The sequence below is a fragment of the Myodes glareolus genome, chromosome 12 (assembly GCF_982192425.1).
Source record: "Myodes glareolus chromosome 12, mMyoGla1.1, whole genome shotgun sequence".
NCBI lineage: Eukaryota > Metazoa > Chordata > Mammalia > Rodentia > Cricetidae > Myodes > Myodes glareolus.
Window position 1 is genome coordinate 31,699,499 of NC_142037.1, and position 25,233 is coordinate 31,724,731.

General features: G+C 43.3%; 1 protein-coding gene across 1 annotated transcript in view; it reads right to left on the bottom strand.

Annotated features, from left to right (window-relative positions):
* Adam2 (ADAM metallopeptidase domain 2) overlaps positions 1–25,105 on the bottom strand; it is a 43,602-nt gene extending 18,497 nt beyond the window's left edge. Inside the window, exons 1-12 of the mRNA XM_048422185.3 lie at positions 24,971–25,105; positions 24,401–24,477; positions 19,426–19,481; positions 17,533–17,611; positions 15,594–15,670; positions 14,838–15,006; positions 14,154–14,210; positions 13,117–13,188; positions 11,743–11,909; positions 10,364–10,445; positions 6,784–6,920; positions 3,295–3,472 (exon numbers count right to left, since the gene is read on the bottom strand). Of these exons, the coding sequence (XP_048278142.3) occupies positions 3,295–3,472; positions 6,784–6,920; positions 10,364–10,445; positions 11,743–11,909; positions 13,117–13,188; positions 14,154–14,210; positions 14,838–15,006; positions 15,594–15,670; positions 17,533–17,611; positions 19,426–19,481; positions 24,401–24,477; positions 24,971–25,043 (1,224 nt within the window). The 5' untranslated portion in view covers positions 25,044–25,105. The remainder of the gene's footprint in view (positions 1–3,294; positions 3,473–6,783; positions 6,921–10,363; positions 10,446–11,742; positions 11,910–13,116; positions 13,189–14,153; positions 14,211–14,837; positions 15,007–15,593; positions 15,671–17,532; positions 17,612–19,425; positions 19,482–24,400; positions 24,478–24,970) is intronic.
* Between the last annotated feature and the right edge of the window lie 128 nt (positions 25,106–25,233).

Genomic DNA, 25,233 nt, shown 5'->3' on the forward strand with positions numbered 1-25,233 from the left:
GCCTGGTTCCCACAGTCATTAAGTCCCAAAGAAATCACACAGAGATCTACATTAACTATAAACTGATTGACCCATTAGCTCAGGTTTCTTATTAACTCTTATAACTTATATTAGCCCATAATTTTTTATCTATGTTAGCTACGTAGGTTGGTACCTTTTTCCGTGAGGCAGTTGCATCTTGCATGCTCTGTGGCCAGGTCAGGACTGCAGAGAGATGGGCTTCCTTCTTCCTGGAATTCTCCTGTTCTCTTTGACCCGCCTCTACTTCCTGTCTGATTGTCCCGCCTATACTTCCTGCCTGGCTACTGGCCAATCAGCATTTATTTAAAATATAATTGACAGAATACAGAAAATTGTTCCACAACAATCTTTCTGATCTCAATATTTTTTTTTCTATTTTGAGATTTAGTCTCATTCGTCTACGCCAGCCTCAATGGCATTCAGCTAAAGCTGGCCCTGAATGCCTGGTATTTCTGCTCCCATTCCTGCCCCTGCAGTACTGGGATTGTAGGCATATACCACTATATCTAGCAATTAACTTTATCTTTAATTTTTAAAAACAGACTGGAAAATTAGTATCTGAACATGGCTAAAGTTATTACTTTTGTATCATTTACTCATGGCTTCTATTTTATGCTCTGACTCTGCTTTAATAGCTTTGACTATTGGGGTTAGTAAGCAAACATAATAAAGGAGAGGTCTCTTTGATGCATGCACGCACACGCATGTGCACGTGCGCATACACACACACACACACACACACACACATCTCAGATTCCCAGGAATTTGAGATGGCAAATTGGGAAAAAATTTATTAAGCAGACAAGAGTCAGCCGTGGAGGTTAGTTGTCTTAGAATGACTGCCAGCAAGACACTCAGTAGGACACAGGAATGTTGCTGTGTTTTGCACAGCTGTTCTGCCCAGTGGATGGCATTGCCGTTGCTCTCTACATTGACTTCTACAGGGAAGGGATTATCACAGTGGTTAGACCTCAGTTAGATAACGCGCCATGAGGTAGGAGACATTGTTGTTAAATTTGGGTGGGAAGTTTCAATATTTTTTCACTCAAGCCAAACTAAGCAAAAATTTTGTTGCGATTTGGGGAACAGTTTCTTAAAAACATGCTATTCCGGGGAAGAAAGTGTCAATGAGGGATTGTCTAGATCAGCTTGGCCTGTGGGCCTAACTGTAGAAGAATGTCTTGATTACATCCAGTGTGGGTGGTACCATTCCCTAGGTTTGGGTCCTGTACTGCAGAAGTAAGCACGCGAGCAATCGTTCCCCATGGATGCGATCAGCTGCTGCAGGCTCCTGCAGCTTGACTTCCCTGCAGTGACGGACAACAACTTGGAAGTGAACCCTTCTCTTCTAAGTTGCGCTGTCAGTGTATATTATCACAATGGCAGCAGAGAAAACTGGACCCACTGAAGCATCAGAAAGACAATTTTCTATTGGGAGGGGCACACACTAGTGACCTCAACTAACACACAGGGAATCCTGAACACGTGCATCCTGGTTCCCCAGGGACACAGTACTCTCAGCAACTGTGACAATGGCTCATTCCCCTTTATCTCTATATTTTTATCTCATTTACCTTCATTCTATCTTTTTCTCTTTCCTCCAACCCCACAGTTTTATGGAAGATTTATTTGGTTTGGAAAAAAAACTCCCTGTGGTTATAGGTATATTTTAAATAATTTTGAATTAAATATTAAATTTAAATTGGTGATTGAATATTGGTAAAAAGTCAATAAGATTCCATGGCCAAACTCCAAATGTGCCTCCTAATATTTTCTTACTTCACGGTGAAAGCTTCCCATCTGTCATTCTGCATGGCAAGTGAGTTTAAGGGAAAGGTTGGGCAAGACTGTGCCCAAGAGGAAGAGAAGGATTTCCTCTTAGGAGATGTCACTCAAAGATGGGACTTAATGACCTTCAAAATAGCTTGTTTGAAAAATGAGAAAGGGAACTTAGACAACAATGTGGACACTAAGAGATACCTACATAGATACAATCTACATGGGAAGTAGAAAGTAGAAAAAGACAAGATCCCTTGAGTAAATTGGGAGCATGGGGACCTTGGGGGAGGGTTGAAGGGGGAGGGAAGAGGCAGGGAGGGGAGCAGGGAAAAATGTAGAGCTCAATAAATATCAATTAAAAAATTCAAAAAAAAGAAGAAAAAAAAGAAAAATGAGAAAGAGAGTGGCATGGAAGGGAGGGATGGAGACACCATGGTCCAGGGGTGTAGCATGTGGAGAAGCATGATGAATCTGCTCTGGAGGTCTCATGCTCACTAGTAGGACTGCAGGTAACACATTGAATTGCATGTACACTGGCAGTGCTAAGAGGTGGCGCCCTAATTCTTACAGAAGAGACAGGAGAGAGAGATTGTGTGATATGGATTACAGTCTCACCACTCTGTGAGAGTCTTTTCACTCTATGAGGGTTGGGGACAAAGGATTTATTTTAGCTCATCCTCTCTCCCCTAAGTGGCTTTTGTCAGGTTGTATCACAACAATAGACATGAAATTAAGACAAAAGCCTTGTAAGAGATACTTAATACGAATTTCAGTGTTTGCTTTTAAATATGGAGATAAAGGCATTGTTCATCTCATACTGTTGCAAGAAAATACATTCATGCAAAGCACTCGCAAAGTGCTTAGAGGTTACATCCTAATTCTTTTTTTTTTTTTTTTTTTGTAGACCATGCTGGTCTCGAACTCACAGAGATCCACCTGCCTCTGCCTCCTGAGTTCTGGGATTAAAGGCCTGCGCCACCACCACCCAGCTACATCCTAATTTTTAATAGGAGATGAGGGAGGAGAGGGGAGGAAGTGAGGGAAAGAGGGCGAGGAGAGTCAGGAAGCAGATGGCAAGCTCATAAGCCAGGCAAGATGGCTCAAGCCTGCAATCCCAGCACTCAGAAAGCTGGAGTTGTTTTGAGTTTTAGGCCAGCACGTGCTACACTGAGTGAACCCATATTAGATGCTGATCTAAGCTGACAGGCTTAGCTGTGGTTTCTTTCATAGGGCATGCGTGCATTGATTATCCAGTCGCCGACTCGCACATGGTGAGTGTGAACCATTTCTTTAGGTGTCACCTATGTACCAATAAGAGTGGCAGAGAAAGCAAACATCTCTGTACGGATAGGCTACCAATCACTGAACCATGTGCCAAGACATTACTTCACCCCCGAGTCTGTCCGTGTGTCCCTTGACTGTGAGAAGTGAAGCGAACCGACGGGGGACAGCACAGATGTAGCTCCGGCCGCATCCCCCTGTGGCAGCACTAACCTGCGGTCCACAGTCACACACTTCATCTTCTTCCAGCTGTCCATTCCCACAGACGGCCGCCTTGTAGGACGGCTGCAGCTGTGGCTTGTTCCGAAGACAGTGGGAGTTTGGACTGGAGATGAAATTGAAAAATTTCTCCATGCTGCAGTTACTGAAGGTCCGTACGCCGCTGGAATGACTGAGAAGAGTCAAGCGAATGATGTCAAAGGTTTGTGCTAAGAGTTCCCATAGGCCATCTACCCTTAGAGTCTACGTAGTTGGTCGGGAAGAAGGTACTGCAGGGCGGAGCTGGATCTGTGCACAGGGAGTCAGCCGCTTGCCAGCTCCTGCTGAATCTGTTAGCAGAAGCAGCAGCACAAAGTTTTGCTGGCGTTTACATGACAAATTCTGGCGACACTGGTCTCAGGGTTTAGTATCTACCTTACATATCGTTTCTTAAGTTGTTGCTTTCTTTTCCTACCAGAACTGTTGGGCTTTGGAACAGCCCTGCCTTAAGGAAGGCCAATAATCTTTTAAAAATGATTTTTTTTAATGTACATTGGTGTTTTGACTACAGGTAGGTCTGTATGAGGGTATCAGACCCTCTGGAACTGAAGTTACAGATAGTTGTGAGCTGCCATGTAGGTGCTGGGAATTGAGCCTGGGTCCTCTGAAAGAGAAGCCAGTGCTCTTAACCACTGAGCCATCTCTCCAGTCTGGAAGGGCGATAATCTTTATCTCCCTTTATCTACTCTTGGTCAGAGGTGTTTTCCCCCAACTTGGTTTTGGAGTTTTTAAATAACTCTTGCATCTCTTACCTCCTGTCTTAGAACCTGAACTCCCTAAGTCTAGTAAACAACTCTTTATGTGTGCATGTATATGTGTATGTGGGTATTCATATGCATACAGGTGTGTGTGTGTGTGTGTGTGTGTGTGTGTGTGTGTGTGTTCATGCACATGAGCTTGCGTAGGACAGCAGTCAGCCTCAGGTTTATATGGGGTCAGGCAGGGCAGGGATCCAGTTTGACCCGGATTCCTGTGCTGTAACGCTGACTAGGCCTTTGGTCAGGATGTTGATGCTGTAACATTAACACTGCACAGTCAGAGACAAGCAAGTGTGGGGTAGAAGCACGCGGAGCGATTCAGATGGAGCACAGAACGCAGTTGACGCTCTGGGTCACTGAGCTTCACCATTACTAGAATCAACCAACCACGGATCAAAAGTACTGGGGAGAACTTGTATCTGCTGGCAGAGAACAGACAGGCTTCCTTGGCCCTGCCTCCTGAATAGCACACCGTGACAGAGGCTTGCCTAACCCTGACTTTAGAGCTGACACACACATCATGGAGAGGAAGTGAAGTGCACAGAAGGGTGTGCACAACTAAGGTGCAGCTCTGTGAGGGACCTGTGTGCCAGAGGACTTGAGAAACCTCCCGTCCACGAGGGCTCCCTTAAATTAACTGATGAGGGAGGACATCCTAACTGTGGACAGTATGGGGTGCTGGGCTGTGTACACGGGGAGTGTAGCTGAGCAGTAACACTCAAGATTACTTCCTTCCCTCTGCTTTTGACCATGACTGCACTGTGCTCAGTCTAATAGACTCACTGGGCACTCTCTTTCTCCTTCTCCCACTCAAGAGTCTCTGAATTTAGCTGGACACTTGATTTTCATGTACAGATCCTGTCATCTCTCAAAGGGCAATACATAACGATGAGAAGAATACATTTATGACTTTTAATTAATCAGTTTTGAGACAATGGATGCATACTGGAAAAATAGTCCAGATTTTTAAAAAAGCCTGTAATTTAAACATTAATAAACTTCTTTCTAAAAAAGAGCAATCCAAGCCTAGATGGTCAGTTCGACCAAATAAGTTAGAAAGCAATGTGGGACCCACGTGACCCTCCCAGGGTCAGAGGCATCGCAGAAGACCACAGCTCAAGACCAAACTATTCTCACCTGCGCTTTCTCTGGATGAGAAAGTGGGGAAACACTACATCCTGAAGGGTTCCACCCACAGTGGAATTGCTGTAAGAAAGTGCCTTGACCAAAAGCAACTTAGGGGAGCAAGGGGCAGTCCAGTTTACAATTCCAGGTCACTGTCTGTCAGTGGAAGGAAGCCATGGCAGGGACTCAAGCGGCCAGTCATCTCACACCCGCCAGTAGTTAAGAGCAGGGCTTGCTGCTGAGTGGGTGAGCCAGCAGGTATCCTGCTAAGGTCACTGAAGGTAGCCCCCCTGTGAGCGGAGGGTAAGCATGAGTCTTTCATCTTGGGGCCTGTTTTGTGGGTGGCCTGATGAAGGGGCTGGTTGGTATTCCTGAGTTTCATACGGTTAGCCAGGCCTTCCAGTACTTCTTCAGTACTTCCTGGTGGGAAATGAAATCTAAACACTCGAATGCAGTTGCCTCGTCATGTCCCTAGGTGGTGCTGTTCCAGGACGCTCTATGGATATTCAAATCCTCAGGTCCCTCACAGAGGGTGACAGAAGGGCTTTTGAACTTATGAACATCTCTGTGTACTTGACACCACCTCTATATGATGTTCAAGGCCTAGAGTCAGTGCTGGGCAAATAACCCAGCATGCCGTGCTTCAGGAAGCAGGGACTAGGAAAACGGATACAATTTGATCTTAGTGTTGATTGAATCCATTGGGGTGAAGCTCAGTGACCCAGAGCGTCAACTGTGTTCTGTGCTCCATCTGAATTGCTCCGCGTGCTTCTTCCCGCACTTGCTTATCTCTGACTGTGCAGTGTTAATGTTACAGCATCTACATCCTGACCAAAGGCCTAAGTCAGCGTTACAGCGCAGGAATCTGGGTGAGCCAGGTTCCCTGACACCTCTCTCACAAAAGTGGCCAAGTCTAAGGAATGGCTTGAATTCTGCTCACCGAGGCACTCACCGTCCCCGCCATGGTTCGGAGCGTAACCGTACTTCAACATGGTAAGTTACCATCACCACAACAAGAACTTCTTTCCTCACCAAATGGCTTTCAGGAGTTCCCAATGACGCCATTGGGTTGCTAAGAAACACTGCATAGAGCCTGGGGCTGTGGCCCAGGTGGCAGAATGTCTGCTGTGTTAGCCAGTTTCTGTTAGCTTGACCCAGGCTGGAGTCATCTGGGAAAAAGGTAAGCTCAGCTGAGAAACCGCCTCCCTAGGATTGGCCTGTGGACCATTTTATTGATTAAAGGTCGATGTGGGAGGGTCATTCCACTGTGGGAGTGTGTCCTGAGCTGAATAAGGAAGCAGGCTGAGAAAGGTGTGAGGAACAAGCCAGTGAGCAGACTCCTCCAGGGCCTCTGCTTCAGTTCTTGCCTTGACTCACTTCCCTGATGGACTAGGCCATGAGAGTGTAAGGTGAAATAAACCCTTGTTGATCGTGGTGTTTTATCATAGCAACAGAAACCTAAGATGCCCAGTTTTTAACAGGTTAGTTTTCTATAACTAAATAGACAGGAATTAGCGTAGTAGAAACTCCAGCGGCGAGGCCTGGGAGCCAAGGCTCTTACATGGCTTCTGGGTTCATCACACAGACGGACACTCCACAGTGGCAATCGCTCACATTGTCGTACGTTATCCCCATGCTGAGGCTCAGGAGCTGAACTACAACAATTGCCAGTGATTCCAGAGTTACGGCTTTGGGGTGCTGGAAGGAAAACACACCAGACCATAAATGTGTGTACGTGTCGTGGAAAGCATCTTACTTGAGCTAGGAAAATGTGATTGGTTACTCACAATAGCCACACAGTCAAATAAAGGGGAAGCATGCATTGGTGCTAGTCACAGAAGCACCACCCACACTGCAACAGTGTGCTACAGACAGCACCGCAAACACAGGAATGATCTCAACATGCATGTCTTTTAATAATGTGAATAAGCGAGACACTCAGAAACAGTACATTTAATAAATTTAGATGGGATCAATACCAGTTAGAATATTGAGATGTATAACTTAGTGAGCACTTGCTGCTCTTCCAGAGGACCCAAGTTTGATTCCAAGTGCCTACATAGATGCTCACAGCTGTCTATAACTCCAGTTTCAGGAGATCTGACACCCTCTTTTGGCTTCTGATGGCACTGCATACTTGTGTACAGATACACATACATAAAAAACACTCATACATGTAAAATAAAAATAAAACAAAAATGTAATCATTCAGGTGTTGGTGGCTCACGCTTTTAATCCTAGCCCTCAGGAGGCAGAGACAGGTGGATTTCTGTGAGTTCAAGGCTGACGTGGTCTACATAGTGAGTTCCAGGAGAGCCAGGGCTACAGAGAAACTTGTCTCGAAAAAAAAACCCTAAGTAGTAAATAAATAAAGTATTTAATTTAATAAATAATACATAATAAGATCAATGACATAAAGTAAAATAAATCACTTTAAACAAATTATGAGTGACTAGAAAATGCAAAATAGTCACAAATGAATATCAGCATGTAGAAGAGTGAAAACAGACCATATCTGTAGCCAATCGCAAAACTCGAGTCCAAGTGGATCAAAGACCTCAACAGAAAACCAACCACACTACACCTCATAGAAGAGAAAGTGGGAAGTACACTTGAACACATTGGCACAGGAGACCACTTCCTAAATAGAACCCCAGCAGCACAGACACTGAGAAAAACAATTAATAAATTGGACCTCCTGAAACTGAGAAACTTCTGTAAGGCAAAGGAGATGGTCAACAAGACAAAACGACAGCCTACAGAATGGGAAAAGATCTTTACCAACCCCACATTGGACAGAGGACTGATCTCCAAAATATATAAAGAACTCGGGAAACTTGGCAGCAAAAGAACAAATAATTTAATAAAAAAAAATGGGGTACAGACCGAAACAGAGAACTCTCAACAGACAAATCTCAAAGGGCGAAAAGACACATAAGGAAATGTTCAACTTCCTTAGCCATCATAGAAATACAAATCAAAACAACTCTGAGATTCCATCTTACACCTGTAAGAATGGACAAGATCAAAAACACCAATGACAACTTATGCTGGAGAGGTTGTGGGGTAAAGAGAACACTTCTGCATTGCTGGTAGGAATGCAAACTGGTCCAGCCGCTTTGGAAATCAGTATGGTGATTTCTCAAAAAATTAGGAACAATTTACCTCAAGACCTAGCAATACTGCTGTTGGGTATATACCCAAATGATGCACAATCATACCACAAGGACATGTGCTCAACTATGTTCATAGCAGTTTTATTTGTCAGAGTCAGAACCTGGAAACAATCTAAATGCCCCTTGACCGAAGAATGGATAAGGAAAATGTGGTATATTTACACAATGGAGTACTACACAGCAGAAAAAAATGATATCTTGAAATTTGCAGGCAAAAGAATGGAGCTAGAAAAAACCATATTGAGTGAGGTAACTCAGATCCAGAAAGACAAATGTAATATGTATTCACTCATAAGTGGCTTTTATACATAAATTGAAAAAAAACCAGCCTACAGGCCATAACCCCAGAGAAACTAGGCAACAAAGAGGACCCTAAGAGATACATACATGGGTCTAGATAGGAAGAAGAAAAAGACAAGCTCTCCTGAGTAAATTAGGACCATGGGGGCCACAGGAGAGGGTAGAATAGGAGAGGGGAGGTCGGGAGGGGAGTAGAGAAAAATGAATAGCCCAACAAAAACAATAAAAAAGAAAATTCAAAATAGAACTGAGCCTTCTCTCATGTTAAATAACAGCCTAGAGCAAGCATCTCATCTGCTGGAGCCAGAGAGCACTTCTCCTAGAGATCATAAATGAGACAAAACAGCCATTTGTCAACCCTACCCAATGTTGTTCAAGCCAACTGTCTCACAGATGCTCAAAGGTTATGAAGGGGAAAATGGCTTTCATTTGCTTAGGAAATAGCTTCCTTTGCTATGGAAACTACAGGAGTCAGATACTTGGGGCAGAGTGCTGTGTCTGATGAAGAATATGTTCATTCATGGTACATACGTGTACCTGTATTATTTTGTGTGTCTTTGTGTATGCCTCTCTCTCTCTCTCTCTCTCTCTCTCTCTCTCTCTCTCTCTCTCTCTCTCTGTGTGTGTGTGTGTGTGTGTGTGTGTATGCATATGTGAGCATGCTTATTTGGGCATTCATGTGGAGGCCAGAGGCCCACTTCAGGTATCTTTCTCTTTGCCCTCTACTCTTTGAGACGAGGTCTCTAGTTCAGTGTGGCCCTCAGTGCAGACAGTACTGGCTGCTGGGGAGCTCCACAGATCCTCTCCTCTCTGTCTCCCAGCACTGGGGTCACAGTGTGAGATAACATTCCCAGTGTCTCACACGGTGACTAGGGAATCAGGTCCTCATGTCCACGCAGAGGACCTTCCTCCACCAAGTCATCTCGTGATCACTGTTCATTAGCTTGTCTGCAGTAACCACCACACAGTCTGTGTATGTAAACAAGTGATGTGTGTGTGTGCGTGTGTGTGTGTGTGTGTGTGCGTGTGTGTGCGTGTGTGTGTGTGTGTGTGTGTGTGGCATCTGAATGTTTGAGGAAGTCATACATCCCACCTTTAGAGAGCAAGGAAATCACTTTTTCTATAAAATAAAAGCAACGTTTATCAAAATATGATTTATAAATTTTAAATATGAATTTTCTCTTTCCCAGCTTCACTGTGCTCCATTTTGTTTATTAGAGTGGGATCATTTTCTGTCGCCTCTCTGAAACTCCAGCAGACATCACACAAACACAGACACTAAAGAGAGGAGCAAGTTCTACAGTGAGAAGCACCAAAGTGAAATGATATTAAGATTACACCAGTGTCAATGTCCTAAGAGTCATACAATACCACAAATTTTAATGAGGATAGCAAATCAAGAGACTCTTTAATTTTATACTGTTTATACTGCCGTCTGTTGTACAGATTTACTTTATTTTTAATTTTATGTGTATGTGTGTGCATGCAGTGCCCATAGAGGCCACAAGAGGGCATCGGATCTCCTGGAGCAGGAGTCACAGCTGGCTGTGAGCTAAAGGATGTGGGTGGGCGCCAGGAAGGGAAGCTGGGTCCTCTGTGGAGCAGGCCTCTCCAGCAAGGCCCTCATTAGGAATTCTAATCAACCAGACCAAAGCTTCAGCATACCAGAGCAACGCCTCCCGCGTAGTTCTTGTCACACATCTTCCCTTGAAAGGTGGCACCGACATAGTCTGAAGTTTCTCTGTAACTAAATTGAAAACAGATGATAACTATAATTTTGCAAAAGTTAGCAGAGTTAACACTGTTTTCACAGGACAGAGTTTAGTGTTGCTCACTGATGCAGACTCTTCAATTTTCCACTGACATTCATGTGACATGGGTTAGGATGTACCCAATGTTCCTACATTTTCTAAAAATGATAAAAATCCATTAAAAAATAGGACATACACTTTCGCATGGGCTTCAGAACATAGTGACGATGAATTCAGTGCAGTGACTATTTTAGAATAAAATGGGTATAGTCTCTGAAATAAATATAAAAAATAAATAAAATTCCTTAGAATGACAAAATGAGGCAATGAAGCTGGCACAAGGCAGAGTCTGGAGGGAGCTGTGATGTCCCTTCCTCCTCTGGTGGCCTTAATGAGTCATATAAGGCAAGCATGTGACCGGATACTGAAAGTTCTGCATGTCATGTGTGTTCTGAAATTGCCAGTGACAGAAAACAAGGAGTCTATTAAATCGGGGCTTGCATACTAAAATTTTCAACACAGTGTAACTACATTATGTTCATGGTATATTAGAACAGTAGTTCTCAACCCATGGGTCATGACCCCTATCTCCAAAAATATTTACATTACTGTTCATAACAGTAGCAAAACTACAGTTAGGAAGTAGCCACAAAAATAACTTTATGGTTGGGGTCACCACGCCATGAGGCACAGCGTGGGGAAGGTTGAGGACCACTGCTGTAGACTATTCAGAAGCATCTTCCTTTCTGGGTTTTCATTTTTCCGTGGTGTGTGCATGTGCTCGTCTGTATGTGCCCTGGAGTTACAGAAGCATGGGCCACCTGGCTTTTATTCAAGTTCAAGGTTCTGAACTTGGGGACTCAGAAATGCACAGCAAGCCCCTTACCCACACAACCATTTCCTCAACGTTTCCTCATTGTTCTTGTCGTCATCATTCCTATTATTTCAAAGAGCAAAACTAAGTGCCTCCTTTCACAGAACTCAGACAGATGTCGTGAGCTTATGAGGCACAGCTAAGGGCACTTGATGGAGTGATGTGTGCTCCGTGGTAAGAAGGGAGCTGGAAGCTGGGCTGAAGAAGTGAGCTTCAACTACAGACCAACCAAGTGAGGGACCTTCATGATTTCCCCGTAGTAAGTTGTCCCAATAACAGTTGCATGCTATTGTATATACAGGGGGCGGAAATCACAGAGAACTTGCTTTTTCTCTAAAATGCTTGTGGATTGTTGGAAAAGGGATCAGACGGGCCAGTTTCTCTGGGTAGAACATGTCACAGCTTGAGGAGGTACGTACACAAGTAGAAATGCCATGTCGTGTGGACGCAGAACCAGGGAAAACTGTTTCCAGCTCAGGAACCTATAGAGCAACTCGTTCGCGTCGCCAGTGGTCGAGATTTTGTTTGCATCCATCCAAAATTCCAGGGAAGACAGAATTACTGTAAGATTAAAGGGGGCAAAAATCTAAAATAGAACACAGACAGAAAACCTGTTCAAACGACATGATCTAAAGGGACTAGGCAAAAGAGCTCTGAAAATCAGTTCAGGTCATGCATTTAACTGCACTGGACCCAGCATTTGAAAGTGTTCATCAGCGGTAAATGTCCTGGCCGTAAAAATTATACTGGATTCTTTAAAATGCTCACACTTTTAATGCTTGCACATTCGTCTCCCAGGATAGTCTCATTGTATGTAACCCTTCCAATGACCTACTTTCCGTGTAGAAGAACTGAAACCTCAAAAGCAACTCAACGAGCCTTCTACCACTCAGCATGCATCGTCATGCACTTCCACAAAAGAAGGTCTGGGCGTTCGAAGGGACAGCAGCAAGTGTGGTGCTTTCAGTGATAATGTCCCATGTAGGTGCTGGCATCTGGATATTGGTCACCGGTTGGTGGCACTGTTTGGGGAGGTTTAGAAAGTGGGGCATTGCTGGAGGAAGTATGTCACTGGAGGCGGGGCTTGAGGTTGCAGAGCTGAACGCCACTCCCGGTTGCTCTCCCTGCTCCCTGCTCTTCGTTCCAGGCATGTGCTCTCAGCTTTTGTCTCTCGCTGCCATATCTGCTGCCTCCTGCCATGCTGTCTCCAGCATTAAGGACTAACCCTTGGAACTGTAAGCCCAAAGAAACTCCTCCTTCTCTAAGTGTCTTATTTATGGTTTCCATTGCTGTGAAGAGGCACCATGACCACAACAGCTCTTCTAAAGAAAACATTTAATTGAGAGCAACTCGCTTACTGTTTCAGAGTTTCAGTCCATTATTATCCTGGCAGGGAGCGAGGCGGCCTGCAGGCAGTTGTGGTCCTGGAGCCAAGAGAGCTACATCTTGACTCAGAGGCAACAGAAAGCCAAGAGACTGTCACACTGAGTGAAGCTTGAGAAGAACACCTTAAAGCCCGCCCCCACAGTGATGCACTGCCAACAGAAGCTGTGGCCCAGATTAAAGGTGTGCCCTCTGGCCTCAGGGTCTGAATTAAAGGTATGTGTCATCCAGCCTCCTCCAACAAGACCACGTCTCCTAATAGTGCCACTCCCAATGAGTAATGGAGGCCAATTACATTCAAACTGCCACAGTAAGTTATGTTGGATATGGTGTTTTATCACAATAATAGAAATGTAACCAAGACACAAATGTGAAATATTTTTTAAGAAACAAAAAAAAAAAATACTCACAGCATTTGCCAGTCCGATCAACTGGAAAATCTTTTGAGTGGCAATGGCTGTATCAGCCCCAATATGCTCATACTGTAAAATAAAATTGCCATTTATATACATACATATATTTGTTCAGCATTGATGATTCAGTTCTCCTGTTAGAAGTTTGATATAGCAAAGCAATAAGCTGTCTTAAATCACTAACATATTTTAATCAGTATTATTTTATTATTCATACCATATAGTGTAAAAATAGAAAATATAAAGAGATCTGAAAAATTTCAAGCTAAAATTCAACTACTAATAAGTTAAAGATAATAATAGATCCGGACACAAAATGTTAGCTTTGGATGAGTTAGATGTAACTATCTAAGTGTTTTGCTTATTATGTGTGCATGTGCAGTGGCCGTGGAGGCCAGGGGCGGGCATCGAATCACATGGCCTTGACTTAAAGGTTGTTGTCTGTCAGTCACTGCATGGATGCCGGGACCTGAACTCAGGTCCTCTGTAAGGGCAGCAAGCACTCTTAACCAAAGTCATCTCTCCAGTTCCAGGAAGCAATTTAAGACTGGGAAAATTCCCAGAGTCTGTATATATGTGAAAAGCTCCCAAAATGTTACATACTGAGTGATTCCGTTTATACAATGCTTTGGAAATGAAGGTCAGGGAGATTGGGGGAGGGAGGTGTGTGGCTGAAAAGAAGCATGCAATGGCTCCTTGTTGGGGTGCAACGATCCCATATCTTGACTGCGTTGGTTTTAGTGTGCTGGCTGCTGCAGCACTGACAGAAGGCGTCTGAGTGTGCACATGTTCTTGCAAGTATGTGTGAGTACATAACTATCCTCAGAAAGAAGGTAAACTAGTAAATGAGAAAGCATTTTAATAAAAATTTCCAACTATGACAAAAGGAATAATGGGGAGAAAAAAGTGCAAATAATTGAGATTATTAAAATCCAAGTTACTGCCTTCCGCTGTGAGACATGGGAGAATTGTCTTCCTAATGCTTCACTGCTAATGAACGATGACCAGGACAAATGCAATTGGAACACACTTACCATTTCTTTCTCCACTACAATGTGTATTTCCACATACTGAGGGGCAACTTTCTGTGGCTGAAAAAAAAAATCCACAGACTCGATGTCAAAATGCTGCTGAGATGAATGTGGAGAGACTTTTTTATTCAGAATAGAACCAGAAGCATTACCAAGGCAGATCCTCTGCCTTGACTCCTCTCCACCTACCTCCCTGGTCCTGCTCGGCACGCTATCAGACATGATCTTATCCAGAAGGTGATCCATCTCCCTTCCTTTCCCCGCACTCTCATTGATCCTGCCTCTCCCTTCCTTTCTCCATATTCTGGTTGATCCCATCTCTCCTTTCTTTCCCCATACTCTCATTCATCTTCTAAGTAGTTCTGTTAGCTGAATGGTATTCCTTTTAAATGTCATCTTAATTTTTAAATTACAAAACAACTAATGTGCACATGTGTGTGTGTGTGTGTGCATGTGTGTGTGTGTGTGTGTGTGCGATGTATGTGCAGTACCAGCGTTTGTGCTTCTCTTGGGTATTTATTTAGTCACAGTTAACTCCCCAGGCCAGGTCTAGAGCAATTCGCCCACATCTTGCTCGTGATTAAACTGTTTTGGGACATCCTTTGGATGTCTATGTGTGTGGGGGGTCTGCGGATAAATAAGTTGTTTATCAGAAAATTACTTGATACCATCTAATTAATCCCCTACCATGACACTTTGTATCTTATACTTCTGGTTCCTTAGACCAATATCCTTCTCGGCATAGAGTAAAACATCTCTTTTCTTAGGTTCCACTTGATAGATCACGTGCTCAAAACCAATGGAAGATTCCAGAGGTTCAATTCCATAGCTAACATTTCCAAACTGAAGAAAACCTCTGCCAAGAAAGAAAAAAAAAACCAAGTTATAAATAAACCATTGCACAGGAAGGCATCAGTCAATAGCCATGTACTTAATGCATTTTCATAAGTTCATTGAGTCCCACTGTGTTACCGAAGAGCCACACACTGAGTGGTAGAGAAGAGTAACACAGTTGGGATATTCCAGCTATTAATATCTCATGACTTCTGTGGGGCTAGAGAAATGGTTGAGCAGTTCGGAGCACTCGCTGCTCTTCCAGAGGACCAGGGTTTGCTTCCCAGCTCCATATGGCGCTCACAGCCACTTGTAGTTCCAGTGTGCTCATCTAGTACACATGCAGGCACACACACACACACACACACACACACATAAAAATGGCAAAAAATAAATTCTGAGAAATTTTTTATGAACTCCAAATTTAAGAATAACTAATTCAGCATGAGGGTAGAAGCTGTTTTTAAAATAATTTCCTTTTATAATCTTTTCATTTAGAATCCATTTTGTGTTCCACACAGTCACACACACACACACACACACACACACACACACACACAGATATTTTTTTAAAACCACACCATTTTATATACAAGTATGCATTACAACCTGAGTCCAGTACATGTGCTAACAATCACCATAGAATCTGGATAACCTTCAATGTATCCTTGGAAATAGCAGACATTCTGAAACAGAAAGAGAAAAGGCAGAATGTATCCCTTGCGGTACAGGCGGCATTGTCAGAGACCACACACTGTCAGCTGTTTTCTGTATCAAACACCAGTTGTTCCCAAAGTGGATCCATAAGACCAGTGGGTGGAGGGGAACACAGCTTTCCAAAGTGCTCCTGCAGTTTTGTAAGCAACCGCATGTATTTTCATATATTCTTACTCTCTGTCTCCCTCTCCTTCCCTCCCTCTCCCTCCTTTCCTCTCTCCCTCCCTCTCTTACCCTCTCTGAGAATGGGTATCACTATATAGCCCTGGCCTCCTGGAACTCACTAGGTAGACCAAGCTGGTCTCAATTTCACAGAGATCTGCCTGCCTCTGTCTCATTAAATATGATTTACTTTATTGATAATTAGGATAATTATTGGTAACCAAAAGCTCTTTTTATTTTGTTTTTATACTCTTCTGACTTAATTCTGCATGTTAGACAAGCAAAAGGAATTGAAAAGGGAAACTTGTTCTCGAGAGTATTTTGAGGGAGATGTTAGATTGGATGGCAGCGCCAACTCCAGAGACAGGACCATTAAATTAGTTGAGCTTCTCATTTTGTGGGTTCCCCCAGCTGCAAGGGCACCACCAGGCAAGGGAGCAGGGGGCCTTTAATGGTCAGTCCTAAATGTTGAGAATACAAACATATGTCTTCATGTTCAAGTGTGAGTTATTGTGGCATTGTGTCTGTCTGTCTTTCTCTCAGCCACACATAAACACACATGTACATCTCTGTGTGTAACCTGACAACACCATTGAACAATATGCATTATTTATTTATTAATATTGACTCATATGTATCTGCTTTCTCAGTTTACAGCAAGGCACCCTAGTATTGGTTATCAACTTCACAGAATCTAGAATCCCCTGGGAGATGGGCCTCGAGGAATGCCTGCTGGGGAATTACCATGCTTTTGTTTACTGAGTTGGGAATACCCATCCACCATGTGCTAGCACTACTCCCTGCCTGGGATGCTGGACTTTATACATGGAGAAAGGCAGCTGAGTTGCAGGATGCTTTCATCTCTCTCGGTCCCTACCCAGAGATACAATGAAAACAGTTGTTTCAAGCTTCAGCCGTCTTGCTTGTCCCACCAGGATGAACTTAAACTCTGAGCCAGAACAAGTCCTTTCTCCTCAAAGTTGCCTCTGCCAGCGTATTCTTCTCCCAGCAACAGGGAAAGAAATCAAGACACAAGGCCCATGTCTATCACTTTGCTTTGTTAAAAATCTTAGTCTCTACAGAGGATGACATCATTACTTAGAAAATGAAAATTCAAAGGAGAAAAAAGGGAGAGGAGGAGGAAGAGGGGGAGCAGAGGAGCGGAAGAGGGAACACAGGGAGGGGCAATGGGAGCGATAAAAAGTGCACTTCAGACATGACTTTCTAGTTCTGCGTTCTGCCCACATTTCTCAGTTGCTTCCCATCCCCCAATGTAGGTATCAGTAAACAAAGCTCCAAGTGTTTCAAGGGTGTGAAAATGTAGTATTTTCCTAATTGTTCATGAAATTTAGTGTGTTCTCATTTGGTCCTTGGGCAACTTCAGAGGACACCTTGGGGTTCTCTTGTTTTCCCACATATGGCTTCCCTCATTCAAATCATGATTTCCACCAACACCCGTATGCACACATGCACACGCACAAGCTCAATGCCAACGGAAAACCAGTAGTGTGGAAGCACTGGTGGCTGCTTTGGCTTAGTAATCACCTGCTAATAAGATAAGCACATCTCACCAGCAGGAAATTATTATGTTTATGTCAAAACTATAGAGGACATCTCTGCTGTGTGCTCTGGGACTACACCCCCAAGGCAGAACGAGATGGACGCATACCTGAAAATGCTGGTCAAGAGGCTTCATGATTCCCGCATTGTCATAATGGTAAACTCTAAAGTTGGGAGGCAAGAACGCTCTGCAAAAGTAATGATTAAATGTATTTAATAGAAAATGGTTTCCCACATGTTTAACTTCTAAAAGATAGTTTTCATATACATTATCTATCGGTAAGTTTGCAAAAGACTTCTTCAGTGTCCAAATCTTTTACCTCTAGACTAAGTTTCCCCACAAATAGCCAAAACTATCGTTTGTGAGGCACTCAGACAATAGTGTTTCCCTTTTAGAAGCCAAAGAGATGAAGATTCCTGCTATGCCCAGACCATGGACATAAGGAGGTTGCCTGTTCCAGGCCATTTTTGAGATGAATACACAGCAGGCAGGCAGATGAGGACTGAATTCCAATCAGCCACAGCACTGCCAGGACACTGGAATGAAAGTCAAGGGTAAATGCTGAGCCCAACTGAAAGATCCAGAAGGAAACAGGCAGAAGAATCCACTAAATCATTGCCAACAGAGAGGTCCCACAGAGAGGTGGGAGAGGATCAAGGGAAATAAGCCATTTCCAAAGTGAGGTTTCCATGTCCCACAGAGAGGTAGGAAGTGGTCACAGGAAGTGATAACCACAAAACAGAATTTAGAGCAGTGCCTACATACACGTGGAAAGGGAAGTCCGAAGCTTGGATCTTCTGCAGAGAAGAAACAACAGTTGAATGAACAATGTAGTGTAAGGAGAAAGTTCTCATGTTGAGAAGGAAAAAAAAGGTGCGTGGGGGGAGGCAGGAGAGATGGCTCTGTTATTATGAACTTTGTCCATTCTTAGCACCCGCACGGTGGCCCATGTACCTCTGAGACTCCCACTTCTGGGTGTTCTGATGCCCTCATCTGGTCTCTGAAGAGACCGTGTACACATAGTGTACATACCATGCCCTCATCTGGTCTCTGAAGAGACCGTGTACACATAGTGTACATACCACACAGAGAAAACACGGGCATGCAATAAAGATCTTATTGGGAATATTTAAAATAAAAAATTTTTAAAAAAATATAAGAGAAGCCACGAAAGATATTTTCAGAGCACTAAGGCACGTGTTTGTACAGAAGTTTAAACATACTAGTTAGATGCTCATTGAAAACAATCTTGAAACCTGGACCAAAAGAAACAAAAATATGAAAGTTGAAGTCAAGAAGAGCAATGGGAAAATTGGAAGGGTATGGACAAACATGTGTGATCGACCAGTGAGGGCAGAATGGCTTCAGTGAACAGTGGTGAGTTGGTCACTCAAATTAATGTCAAACCAAAGACCCATACGTGCCCAAAAGCTTGCAGGAGAGGCGGGTGGGGTGAGAACAGCGGCCTGGAGCTGTCCTGTGACTTCCCAGGATCCTTTGGTAATAGCTCCATACACAGCACAAGCGTCCTACAGTGGTAAGCCTGGACGAAGTGCCCGTCTATTTGGCGTAAGCTGGTGGTCACGTTGGGATGAACTAGCTGAAAAGGTAACTGGAGAGGGACTGGAGGGGCTGGAAGCAGACCAACCATGCTGGCTGCTGGCGGCTTCAGCCCCCAGAAACATGAGGTCCAGGAACTTGTTACAGAGACTTCACAGTCTTCCCAACACAGAGAGCTAGAGAAAACTGAAACACAAACCGAGGAATGGTGGCGTGTGCCTGTGAGCCCAGCACTTGGGAGTCTGCGGGAGGAGTATGAGCTCTAGACAACCTTGGCTGCACGGAAAGATTCTGTCTCAGAAGGAAAAACAAAATAAAACAAACAAAGAGAAAAACCTGAACAGCCCATAATAGAAAATTTCAAACATTGCAGTTTAGGTAATCGCCAACAATAGTGGTAGGTGAGATAAAGACAGTTGATAAAATATGACAGTCACCTACTTTTGCGTTAAGTTCAGAGTGTATGGTTTCCCTTCAATTGTGAGACTGTAGGCTACCTGGAAGGAGAATATATTTAAAAAACAAGGAAAATAAGGGAGTTAGAAAGGAAAATTTTTTACATGGATGCTACATTCCAAAATCATATCAATACAACATAACAGAAAAGGTACAATTTAACATTGATTTATTTCAAATATATGAAATGTGATGTTAAAAATGCTAGCTTTCAATACAAAAACAGCAGACAGAGAAACAAAAAGGTTGTAATTTATTATCCATTAACTTATCCAATCAAACAGACCTAAAGAATGGAGCACTCTTTATCCAGTAACTGTGTTAGCTTGCTCAAGATTGAAATCATCATAAAACTCATGATTCATATCTGGGCAGCGTATAGCAAAATCATTTAATTCCATATACAGGAGAGCAAAATGTCAATGCATAGCGGGCAGGTATTTGTAGCGTTTTATAAAGTTGGCTTGTGGTCTGGATACGGAGTTCTCCAACCACCGTCCTAATATGCAGATTTAGAGAGGCTGCCTGCAGCCATCAGTTCCCGCTCTGTATGATGGCAGAGACTTGGTGTCTTTTAGTCCCCAAGTGCATAATTAATAGCATTCCTTGCGGTATATTAAGGTCTTCGATCTTTCCCTTCTCATTTTCTTGTTTTTGTTATGTATTTGTGAGATTTACTTGCAATCAGATTTTTATGCAGTGTAAGTTACATTCTATTATTAAATTCTGCGTTATACTTTTTCCTTTGCCCAAATGAAAACACACTGCATTTTTGTACTTTGATTACGCTTATACAATTTTTTTTACTGCTAGGTTTTGTTCTGACTTAACAGATTTTATTTTGTTTATCGTTCTCTCATCTTTAAATAATGATTTTCCCCCACTTTATCTCCAATTTTTGTGCCCAGCCATCTTTTCTACTGGTTTATTTCCTTTTTGTGTGGGTTGGTTAGTACTTTCAGGACAATGGTAAAGAGAAAACTAACCACGGGCAGCTTTACTTCCTTCTAGATCTCTTCTAGAACTTCCAGTCGCTTAACTTTATGCTGGTTTTAGAGGGCATTTTGAATTCTCTGTAAGCCACTTTGGGGTCGTTTGACTGTGATTGACCCCCATAAACCCATAGGGAGTGGCACTTTTAGGAGGTGTGGCCTTGTTGGAGGAAGAGTATCACTGTGGGGTGGGCTTTGAGGTCTCCTGTGCTTAGAATACCGCCCAGTGTTTCAGTTGCATTCCTGTGGCCTGCAAGATGTAGGACTCCCAGCTACCACTTCAGTACCACGTTTGCCTGCCGGGATGCTCTCTGTCATGATGATAATGGACTAAGCCTCTGTAAGTGAGCCACTCCGATTACATGTTTTCCTTTATAAGAGCTGATGTGGATCCCACTGAAATCAGGAACAAGACAAGGTTATCCACTCTCTCCATATCTATTCAAGTTCTTGCTAGAACAATAAGACAACAAAAGGAGATCAAGGAGGATACAAATCAGAAAAGAAGTCAAACTCTTACTATTTGCAGATGATATGATAGTTTATATAAGTGACTCCAAAACTCTACCAGGGAACTCCTAAGATTCATAAACACTTTCAGTAATGTAGCAGGATACAAGATTAACTCAAAAAATTAATATCCCTCCTTTATGGAGAGGATAAATGGAATGAGAAAGAAATGAGAGAAACATCATCCTTCACAATAGCCACAAATAACAAAATATCTTGAGGTAACTTTAACCAAACAAGTGAAGGACCTGCATGACAAGAACTTTAAATCTTTAAAGAAAGAAATAGAAGACACCAGAAAATGGAAAGATCTTCCATGCTCTTGGATGGATAGAATTAACATAGTAAAAATGGCAGTCTTACTGAAAACAAGCTACAGATTCAATGCAACGCCCATCAAAATCCCAGGAAAATACTTCAGAGACCTCGAAAGAACAATACTCAACTTCATATGGGAAAAACAAAACCCCAGGATAGCCAGAACAATCCGGTGCAATAAAGAAACTTCTAGAGGCATCACAATCCCTGACTCCAAACTCTACTACAGAGCTACAGTACTGAAAACAACCTGGTATTGGCATAAAAACAGAAAGGAGGATGGATGGAATCAAATCAAAGACCTGGGTATCAAACTACACACCTACGAACACCTGATTTTTGACAAAGAAGGTAAAAATATAAAATGGAAGGAAAAAGCATATTTAACAAATGGTGCTAGTATAACTAAATATAAATATGTAGAAGAATGAAAATAAATTCATATCTATCGTCATGCACAAAACTCAAATCCAAATGGATCAAAGGCCTCAACATAAAATCAATCACACTGAACCTCATAGAAGAGAAAGTGGAAAGTACACTTAAATGCATTGGCACGGGAAACCACTTTCTAAATATAACCCCAGTTACACAGATATTGAGAGCAACAATTAACAAATGGAACCTCCTGAAACTGAAAAGCTTCTGTAAAGCAAAGGACATGGTCAACAAGACAAACAACAGCCTACAGATTGGGAAAAGATCTTCACCAACTCCACATCAAACAGGACAGATATCCAAAATATTAAAAGAACTCAAGAAAATTGACATAAAAAAACAAATAATCCAATGAAAAAATTAGGTACAGACCTAAACAGAGAACTCTCAACAGACAAATCTCAAAGGGCTGAAAGACACTTAAGGAAATGCTCAACTTCCTTAACCATTAGAGAAATGCAAATCAAAACAACTCTGAGATTTCATTTTACACCTGTAAGAATGGCCAAGACCAAAAACACTGATGACAACTTATGCTGGAGAGGTTGTGGGGAAAAGGGAACACTTCTGCATTGCTGGTGGGAATGCAAGCTGGTGCAACCCCTTTGTTTGGCAGTGTGGTGATTTCTCAGAAAATTAGGAAACAACCTTCCTCAAGACCCAGCAATACCACTTTTGGGTAGATATCCAAAGGATGCTCAGTCGTGCCACAAGAGCATGTGCTCAACTGTGTTCATAGCAGCATTGTTTGTCATAGCCAGAACCTGGAAACAACCTAACCGCCCCTTGACCGAAGAATGGATAAGGAAAATGGTGAGCGCCAGATCCCTCAGAGCTGGGCTTGTGGATGGCTGAGCCCTGTGACGGGGTTGTTGGGACCAAGCTCCAGAGCAGACCATGCCCTTAAACACCCAGCCTTCTCTCCAGCCCCTGAAGCCCATTGTTTTAACAATGTTCTCTACTCTTAACTTGAACTCTTTTTGTTTGCTTGTTTGTTTGTTTATTTATTTATTGAGAGAAGTTCTCCCACTATAGTCCGAGCTGGCCTGGTACTTACTATGTAGGCCAGGCCTCAGCCTCATAGGTCCTGGGAGTACAGACATGAGCCACCATGCTGGCTTAGGCTGGAATCATGAACACATTCCGTTTCTGTAGGACAATCCATTTGAGGAAATGACTATGCAAACCAAATTTATGAAAAAATAGAGACGGAAGTTTCCGTTTCATTACTTTCACTCCCTTTAGCAGATCTATTCATTTATTTATTGTTTCATTGCATAGTCCTTTAAAAGAGTGATTTAGATTAATTAACTGATCGATGCATCTGTGAGTGTGTACACACAGAGGCCAGGAGAGGGCACCAGGACGCCTAGCTTGGGTGCTGGGTCTCTGCAATCTGGTTCTCCAGACTGAACAAATGCTCCTAACCAAGGAGCCATCTCCCCAACCCTATTGTTATTCTGACTTCCCTTAAGACATCTTCTCCCCTTGGTAATCCAATTTGTCAAAAAGTTACTCCCCATACCCCTGCTGTGAGTTTGTAAACCCAATCCAAGGATTTCATTTAAAAAAACCATTTCTCAATTAATAACTTGCCCCTTACTTGTGCCTCTCAGGACTTCCACTACCTCTCAGTTTTCCTTTTCTCCCCCTTCCCACCAGCCGTTTGCCAACTATGAGGTCTGCCATTGGCACAGCCTCGACTTGCCTTTGGCGCTTTCCTCCTCTGTGAGCTCCACCCACTTACACTTAAGTGTCTTCCTCTTAGAATTTCTACGCTCTACGAAGCACAAATGTTTTCCCTGCGTCAGCAACTACAGCAGCCTCATTGTTTCAAAGGCGCTAGCCGGTCCCTTACAGAGTCAGGTCACGGGCAAGCAGGCATTAACCAAAGAGACGATTTGAGTCCTGAATTTTACAGTTAAGACAACTGCTTTTTAAATTTTCTACTTTGCTTATCACAAATCAGTGCAGTGCCTGGTGGGTCCTTCTGGAAATCATTCTCCCTCCCAGTAGAATCCATGTTTGTTTTCCAATTAAAAAGAAAACAAGCACTTTTAAAATGCCTCATTTAATTTAACGATTAAAGTTTTATAAACACACACACATTTCTTCTTAAAAGATGTATAAAAATCCGCAAGCTTCACTCTTCAGAGCCACAAACGGAGAAATGCTAAGAACCATGGACACTTAGTGACCAGGCCATCGCTGCCCTAGCCACAGAGGTTAGATACTTTAAGAAACACAGCTTACAAACGATTCTAAAACTTACTTAAAAAAGAAGAAGACGCAAAGGACAGTAATCGTAAGGAGAAGCAAAAACAATTTAAAAAGAATAATCCTAGCGAGGAACGTATTTGCAAAGTGGAAAAAAATAGTTCTAAACATACCGTGGTACCAAAGGACAGCCATCACCCCTCACCAAAACAGTCCTTCAAACATAGCGTAGGTGGATGGAAAGAGATCCTTTGGTGGACCAGGTCAGCAAGTGAATATTCAAAACTACAGAAGGACCCGGGACTGAGACACCCAGGGTCGTCAGCAGTGTTTCCTCTAAGTATTGTTAAAGTTGGCAGAAACAGGGCATTAAAAAAAAAAAATCTAGTGAGTGCATGCACATGGTTGAAAAATATCAAGGGAGCTTCTCGACAAGCATATATTTGGGTGACTTCTAAGCCGTAAGCAAATTGGTAATTAATTACGTGTGTTTCGTAGCCTTCGCTCAGGATGGACCGGATTTTCTCTGGCACTGTGACTTGCACGTGTAATCGCTCGCGAGCTGCAAGGGGCAAAAGGCGTTTCTCAGAGCCACACTCCTCGCACACTGAGAACCCTGTCTCCGGGAAGCGTCACCTCTCAGCATGGCTATCTATTCAAACACCCGCACCGCTCCTTCCTTTCCAGAACAGGAAAATTTTCAAGAGAAACGTGTATGTTGCTTTGGGAGCCTTGACCAGTGGGAGGGATTTGTAAATTCTGAGACTCTGAGACAAACTCACGTCTTCCTCCCCTTCCAACTCATGTAGCATCATCAACCTGTACCAGGATCTAAAGCTGGAGGATAGGAGAAGCCAGGTTTGCCCACCCCATTTCTCATTTCTCAGGGTCCTCAGGTCTGTGGGAAAGGCCCGTCCCTCCTGTTCCCATTTCAGCTGTTGAGCTGATGGCCTGGGCTTGTGCAGGTGCGAGCGATCCCGGGACACCCTGGGCAACCATGAGAGAAAGACAAGCAGAGCTGGCATCCAAAAGCCCCAGGATGGGTTGTTACTCACTGTCTTTTGTTTGGCGCTCGCTAAACCCGCCAAGCCCACTCAGCCCACTCAGCAGAAGCAAGATGCGCCACATGGCCTGGCGTCCTGGACTCCAGCCCCCAAGGAATGGCAGTTGGCCCGCGGCAGGGCAGTTGGAAGCGCGAGGTGAGGGCTGTGGGCGGCACAGCTCTGTGCTGGCGGGTTTGTGTGCTGCTCTCTAAAACTCGCCCAGTTTTGAAGGACTTGCTGGGTTTGAGTTCCATCGGAAACCATAGGAGAAAAGG